The following is a 7,441-nucleotide window of genomic DNA, read 5'->3' as shown; positions in this document are numbered from 1 at the left end:
CCCCCCCCGCGGCGGGCCTCCCCGCTGACAAGCGTTTAGTCGGGCCAATCTCGGGCCCGCGCATCACGGAACAGCTGGAATGCGGCCCCTTGCACGGCCGAGGTCGAGGTACATTCAAATATATGGACGGCAGGGGGGGGAGATACAGGGGCTGCGCAGAGAGCGGCCGGGGGGGGGGGGGGGGGGGCTGCGCGCCGAAGGCTCTGGCGGGCCGGCGGACCGGCGCCCGTGCCGGCAAGTCTTCGGGCGTCTTCGCCGGGGGAGGCCGGGGGAGCCGGACACAGGTGCCTGCGCAAGGGCCGCCCCCCCGGTGCGGGCTCCCCTCCTGCCGCCGGTGCGCGCGCCCCGCCCGGCCACCCGCGGCCGGGCCACCCGCTGGCACCTCAGCTCGGCCCCCGGCGGCCATTCTTTTTCTCACGATCCGCTCCCTCGCCCCGGCCCGGGCAGAAGCTCCGCCGATCTGCCACGGCGGCGTTTGCCTTCTTCGCCCCGGGGGGGGGGGGGGGGGGGGGGGGGGGCGCACCGCGGCGACATGCGCCCATCCTTCCTTGTCGTGCGGCCGGGCCGGCGCGGCCGGAGTGCGAAAGATGGACCGGCGGGCGCACCGCCACCCAGCGGAGTCCGTCGGGATCTGGCCCGGCCGCGGGTGAAGAAGCCCGAGCCTTCTTCCGCCAGTGGGGCAACCCCCCCCCCCCCCCCTCTCCCCGCCCCCTAGTTCCCCTCCTCGTTCGGCCTGTTCCCTGTGGCCTTGCGAAGAAGGGGGCCCGGCGGATCGCGCTCTCGACCCTCCCCCCTCTCCCCCTGCCCGTCGGAAAGGGGAGACCATCTCCACGCGTGAGGATGAGCAGAGAGAGGGGCGGGGGCGGGGGCTCAGAAGCTGGGGGATCCTGCCGGCTTCCTTGCCCTCCCCCCTCCCGCCCGGCCAGCGCCCTCCTTGTTCGCCCCTGCCACATGCTCGGCCTGGCCCGGCCCGACCCATGCGCGCGCGTCCCCCATGGCCCGCGGGACGCAGGTGCACCGCGTGCGCACCCCCACCCCCACGACGCATCGACACCCGGCACATGCGCAGGGAAGCGTTTGTGTGTATTTCTTGTGCGGCGTGACCGGCCTCCCGACACGAGGGGCCTACTTTTGCGTGGTGGACGCTCGCCGACGCCGAGCGGCTGCGGCCCCGGTGTCAGAAGCAGGCGCATCCTCCGCGCCATGGTCGCCACCCTCGCTCGGGGGGTCTGGCACCGGGGAATCCAGCCGCGGGGAGGAGGGCGGCGCGCCGCTGGCCGGGCCGCTGATGGTCGCGGTCGCGGACGAACGGGTCCGCCGAACCGGCGGCGCGCGCGTCGGCGCCGACACCGACGCCCCGCGCCGGCGCCGGCCGCGTGTCCGCTGGGAATACTGCGAATCATCCGGGGCCTCGTTCTGCCAGGCAGGGAGAGGGGGGGAGGGGGGGGGAGTGGAAGTGTCACGTTCGCGCAGGGGGCGGAGTGTGAGGTGGCGAGGAGAACGGCCAAGGAGCAGCGATACGTTGTGCAGGGGAGAAGGCACGCGGAGAACGGGAAAGGGGGAGGAGGGACGGAGAGGGGACGAGGAAAAAAGAGAGACGGAAAGAGATAAGGAGAAAGGATGGATGAAAGAGAGCGGCAGGCAGATGCCACGGCAGGGCGCGGCACGTACCGCGACATCGGGCGAGACCTCCTCGGCCAAACTCTCGCAAAGGGAGATCAACAGCTCCGACTCATTGGGATAGACATCGGTCGGCAGCGAGGCCAGGATGTCCCCGAGGGTCGCATCATCGAGGCGCGTGGTGGCCAGCCCGCCGGTGTGTGCGAGCACCAGACTGGCCAGGTTGGCCGCCGCCGCGCTGGACCCGGAGCTGGAGCGCTGCGTCTCGCGGAAGGCCGCAATCAGACGCTCGCACCCGTGCCACATCTCGGTGGCCATGGCGTGCACACCGCCCGAGACGCTGGAGTAGTCGTAGTAGGTGCTCTGCGACAGGGCGGCCGGCGTGATGCTGATCTTTCGCGGCGGCGGTGGCGGCACCTCCGGATTGTACATCAATGCATTGGAAAAGACCAGCAGCACGTCGCGGTGAAGTTCGTCCAGGTTGCGGACGCGCTGTGGGTGTGTGGGTGCGTGTGGGTGTGTGGGTGCGTGTGGGTGTGTGGGTGCGTGTGGGTGTGTGGGTGTGTGAGTGTGGGTGTGTGGATATGTGGGTGTGGGTGTGGGTGTGGGTGTGTGTGGATGCGTGTTTGGGTGTGTGAGTGTGTGGATGTGTGGGTGTGTGGATGTGTGGGTGTGTCGGTGTGTGGTCAGGACCCGAAGAAAGCCCATCAGAATCGAGGGCCAGTGGCGGGGAACATGCACGAGTGTGCATGCGGAGGCGTGTGCGCGCGGGGGCACGAGGAGGGGGGGAGAGGGACGCACGCTGTCGGTGATGCGCTGCCGGACCTGCGGCAGGTCGATCGGTGCCAGGATGGTGGAGTGATAGCGGGGTGCCTGGTCCGGCTTGACCGGATTCGAGAAGACCGGCGCATGGCGCAGATTCAGGATTTCTGCCACTCGGTGTCAGGAGACATATCGACAAAAAGAAAGAGCACCGAGAGGTGCCGGCAGGAGGGAGGCAAGGGGGGAGGGGGGGGGGGGGCGTACGGTCAAACAGGATGGCCACCGTCCGGCGGAAGGTCCGCATGCGGCGGCTCTCCTCCTCGGAGGACTTCTTCGAGTCGCGGTCAGCCGGGGCGGCGGAGAGCGAGGGCGAGGAGAGCCCGGCCCGAGGACGCTTGGAAGGTGGGACCGGCGAGGCGGTGCCGTCGCTCATTTCGGCGTCCGACGGGGAGGAAGCCCGCTTGCGGGTGCTCACCTCGGCCGGCCGGTCCGAGGGCGCCTCCTCGCCGAGCGCGGGGCCCTCATGCGCCGGCTCGCGCCGGCCGGCGGCCGAGACTTCCGCCTCAGCGGCCACCGGCCCCGGGGAAATGGGGCTAAAAAGAGGCGACAGATGGCCCGTCGGCTCGGAGCCCGGGACCGGGGTCGTTGCAGATTGGCCGCCGGCAGTGCGGTGTGCCAACTCCGAGGAGAGTGCCGACCCTGAGGGGGCCGCCCCCCGGCTGGCGTCGGTGAAAGTGCCACCCCCGCCGGGCGCCACCGTCGAGGAAGCCGGCACCTCCGCAGCCGGCTGCTCGGGGCCCTCGGGGGCCAATCCCCCGGCGGAGCTGTCAACAGCCGAGGCCGGGGTCGGGTCCCGAGCAGCCGGCCCAGGGGCCGGACTTCCCGACGCAGCAGCCGGTCCTGGGACGTCCTCCTCATCATCGGCCTCCTTGGCGCCGGCATCGCTGTCGGGGACGCTCGGCGATGGAGGGCCGCCGGGGGTGTCTACAGGCATGGGCTCGTCGGCGGCAGGGGCAGCTGCACTCGGTGGCTCGACAGGAGACGAGCTATCGGCTGGAGTCCCGGTTGTGGGGTCCTCCGGCACCGTGGCGCCGGGGGTGGGGATCTCGGCGGCAGGGGTCTCGGCGGCAGGGGTCTCGGCGGTGGGAGTCTCGGCGGTGGGAGTCTCGGCGGCAGGGGTCTCGGGGGTAACAATCTCGGCGGCAGGCACCTCGGCTGCAGGGGCCTCGTCCACAGGCACCCTCGCGGCAGGTGGCTCGGAATGAGGCACCCCCTCCACAGGTGGCTCGGCAGCAGGTGCTTCACCTTCAGGGGCCGCAGATGCAGGGACGCCAAGGGCGGAGGGCCCGGCGGCAGGCGCCTCGGTCTCGGGAGGCTCCATGGCGGAGTGGCCAGATTCGGTGGACTGGGCATCGGCCTCCTTGTCGGCCTCATCCGTGACCGTCTTGGCCGGCGGCGCGTCAGCTGCGGGGGCAGCAGTTGTGGAGAGGCCGGCGGCGGTGCCACCGGCTGCGGGCTCGTCGGGGCCCTCGGCCTCGGGCACCATCTCGCCACGCTCGGCCGCCTCAACAGGACCATGGGCCACCGGCGCGCCGGCCACCGGGGCATCGGCCATGGTGACATCAGGAGGGGAAAGGTCCTCGGCGGGTGAGATGGCGACCGGCGGAACAGCGCCCGGCGGGCCGGCCGTCACGGAGACATCCTCAGGAGGGGGCTCACTTCCGGCGGAGCCAGCCACAGCCGCCTCGCTCGCCGCCTGGCCGGCCACGGCGGCATCAGCCATCGGGACATCGGCCACACCGGTCGAAGCCCCGGCGTCATCGGCCTCGGGGACATCGGCCATGGAGACGTCAGAGGCCGGCGCGAGGGTGGCAGGGCCGGCGGGCCCAGCTGGCCGCGTTGCCGGGGGCGTCGACGAAGGCGAGGCTGTCCGAGAAGGCGATGTCGGGGCGCTGGCCACCGCCGGGGTCGAGGCCCCGTCCGCGGCCGGTGCCGCCGATGCCACATGCTTGGTTGGATCAGGCGCCGGCACGGATTCAAGGCTGTCGAGGGAGCCCTGCTCTGCATCCTGCATGTCCGCGTCGCTGTCACTCGCACTGCGGTCAGCTGGCGGGGGCCCCTCCGGGTCGGCAGAGGGGGACACAGGGCTTGACTCGGGGCCCGGCCCGGAGGGTGTGCCGGTCTCCGGCTCGAGTCCGGGTCCTGCCTCGGGCTTGGCCGTGGGCTCGAGCTCAGGCTTGGCGTTGGCATCAGATGCGAGCCCGGCCTCGGACACAGACTCGGGCACGGCCTCGGACACGGCCTCGGACACGGCCTCGGACACGGCCTCGGGCACAGACTCGGGCACAGACTCGGGCGCAGACTCGGGCGCAGACTCGGGCACAGACTCGGGCACGGCTTTTGGTGCGGCAGCAAGGACAGCCGCCGGCTCAGGACCGAGCACGGCCTCGGGCTCAGGCTCGGATTCGGGCTTGGCCTCGGGGGTGGCCATGGGAGACAACTGCGAGGCCGGCCCCGGGGCCGACCTTGACTCCAGCCCCGATTCGGGGAGGGGCCGCGCCATGGCTTCGCCATCGTGCGCGGCGCCGGCCGCCGCGGGCAAAGGACCGACCGCCGGCCCGGAGGATGGGCCACTGGCTGCCGGCGACTTGGGCTCGGGAGTGTGCCGGGGAGCCTTCCGGGGGACAGGGCCAGGATCGGCCGCCGGCTTGGGGGGGGTCGCCTCGCTGTCCGGCGGCGATGCCGGCCCCGGGGACTCCTTCGCTGTGTCGGGACTTGGCGGGGCTGACCCAGGCGACCCGCGCCCGGGCGGGGATGATCCCACGGACTTGGGTGGTGGAGAGGAGGGCGACACGGCGCGGCGAGGCTCGCCCGGGGGCGGGGACGAGGGCCCAGGCCGCTCGGTACCCGTGGCCTGGGGCGCGCCCTCCGCCGAGGGCAGGGAGCCCCCAGCCGCCGGGGGGGCCGCCGGCGCCGGGGCAGGGTCCACGGCCATGGGCGCCGGGGCCGTGGTAGGGCGCGACACCGAGGGAGTCACTGCGCGGCATGGCGAAAGGCCATCGGTCACATGTTAGCCACGAAGGGGTGCACCGAGGAGCCGGTGGAAGAAGCCCCATGCCGCTTGACGCACCGGCAGGAGGCCCACGCGAGGAGTCCAGATCCATCGAGATGGCCACGGCCTCGGAGGCCGGCGGGCCAAAATGCAGGACGTCCTGCGCGACGGCCGGCGGCCAGGCCGGCAGGCGCTCGGACGAGAGAGACTCGCCTGGGCGTCGGAGCAGGCTCGCCGAGAAGGGCAGCAATGCCAGGGCCGGGGGGTTCGGATCGGCCGATTGCAAGGACGCCAGCAATTGAGCCACCTGCTTGGGGGACAGGTGGCTGCCCGCCAGGCCGGGCGGCGAGCCGCCGGCGCCGGCGTCGGCGACCTCCGGTCCGGTCGTCAACTGACGGCGCAGCTCCAATGCCGAGGCCAGGGCCAGCTCGTCGAGGCGCTGGAGAACGGCCAGCTGGAAGGCCAGGTGGAAGCGCAGTCGAGTCAGGATGGCGGGGAGGAGGGCCCCGCGGTCGACGGCGGGGCCCAGCGGCAGCGTCGCCGGGAAGCGAGTGTGGCTCATGTCCACCGGTGTCTCGGCTGCCACCAGGGCGGAGAAGGTCCGCCAGCATTGCTGGGCAGGAAGAAGAGGCGGGAAGAAAAAAGGGAAGGCGGCCAGAGCAGAGGAGGCCGGTGAAGAGGGGGGGGAGGGAGGGAGGAGGGAGGAGGGAAGAGCGGGGGATTAGCACAAACACACAGAGGCCGCGCCACAGGGCAGCCCTCCGGGAGGCGGACGAGGGCACGAAAGACGAACCACCGGTGATACGGGGCCCCCGGTCCGCGGGCGCAGATGGCTTCCCGGCGGCAGGCGGAGCTCGGTCGGAACAGATGCAGTTCGAGCGAAATCCCCCACCAGACGCCGATACAGCTGGCCGTATGCCGGCGTCCGGAGGTAGAGCTCGGCCGTGGAGCGGATCCCGGCCAGGAGCTCGCCCCCGAGGAGCTCGGCGTCAGCCTCGGACGCCAGGAGGTCGCCAACGGCGAAGGGGGACAACGGGTGCGGCGGGGTGCCGGATCCCGGGGGAGTCGGCTGCGGGGCGAACGCCGCCACGGCCGCCTCCTCGTCGCCGGTGACCTCGGCCACGCGCCGAGCCACCCCCAGCCAAACCTCCTGCAGGAAGTCCCCGGAAAAGTGGTCATCCGGCTGGACGCCGCCGGCCCACCAAAGCGGCGGCCCGGCCTCCAGCACCGCCCGCAACAGGCACAACAGGTCCACCACATGCAGGATGGATGCCAGCCCGGGAGACTGCTGCGGCTGCTGATTCGCCAACCGGGGCGGGGTGGGCCCTGGAGCCGATGCCGGTCGCGCGACCGGCCCCGAGGAGGCGGGTCTCCCGCCGGCCGGCGCTGCCGCCCGGCCGCCAGGCTGTGGCCATGTCCGGGCCACGGGGGCCGTCGCCGGCGGGAGGGGATTCGGCGGCGCGTTGGCCATTTACAACCGCCGAGAGGAGGAGGGGCGAAAGGGAGCGAGGAGGGAGAGAGAGAGAGAGAGGGAGGGAGGGAGGGAGGTGGGACACGCGCGCCAGGACGCGCGCTCCGCAGGGCGGAAAGAGGCGACAGTCGGGGGCCGAGCGGCGGGCGAGATCGAAAGGGCGGGGGCGTGGAGGGTCGGGGAAGAGGTGGCGCGGAGGCTGGTCCCAGTGCGTGTGTGTGCGCGCGCGCGCGCGGAAAGGGGAGGGAGGGGAGGGGGGGGGGGGCCGAGGAAAGAGGAGCGGGGTGGCCGGCTCTCCGCCAGGCGGGCGCGGACAGCCACCGCAGGGAGGGCCCATTTCGCGGGGTTGTCCCTGAGGCACCAGCGAGAGCGGTTTTCGGGATTCGCCCCCGCCAGGTGCCACCGAAGACGCGCGAAGATTGGCATCTGGCGGCCGTGCCAGAACGCTCCGGCATCCTGATGATCCCCTCCCAGTTGCTTAATCAAACCCATCCGGCTGATGAGTGATGGGGGTCTGTGTGTGTGGGGGGGGGGGG

At 72.4% G+C, this 7,441-nt stretch overlaps 1 protein-coding gene across 1 annotated transcript; it reads right to left on the bottom strand.

Moving 5' to 3' along the window:
* Positions 1-834: 834 nt before the first annotated feature.
* On the bottom strand, positions 835-6,974 carry H696_02611 (hypothetical protein). Its single transcript, XM_009496522.1, has 6 exons — positions 6,228-6,974; positions 5,513-6,047; positions 2,647-5,418; positions 2,422-2,549; positions 1,672-2,112; positions 835-1,416 (listed from the first exon to the last, which is right to left on the bottom strand). Exons 1-6 carry the CDS (start codon positions 6,903-6,905, stop codon positions 1,126-1,128), a joined length of 4,845 nt encoding a protein of 1,614 aa, XP_009494797.1. The 5' UTR covers positions 6,906-6,974; the 3' UTR covers positions 835-1,125.
* Positions 6,975-7,441: the final 467 nt, after the last annotated feature.

This window comes from Fonticula alba (genome assembly GCF_000388065.1).
Source record: "Fonticula alba strain ATCC 38817 unplaced genomic scaffold supercont2.4, whole genome shotgun sequence".
In the NCBI taxonomy this organism is placed as follows: Eukaryota; order Rotosphaerida; family Fonticulaceae; genus Fonticula; species Fonticula alba.
The sequence above is the reverse complement of the archived record's forward strand: the minus strand, read 5'-3'. Positions and strand labels throughout refer to the sequence as shown.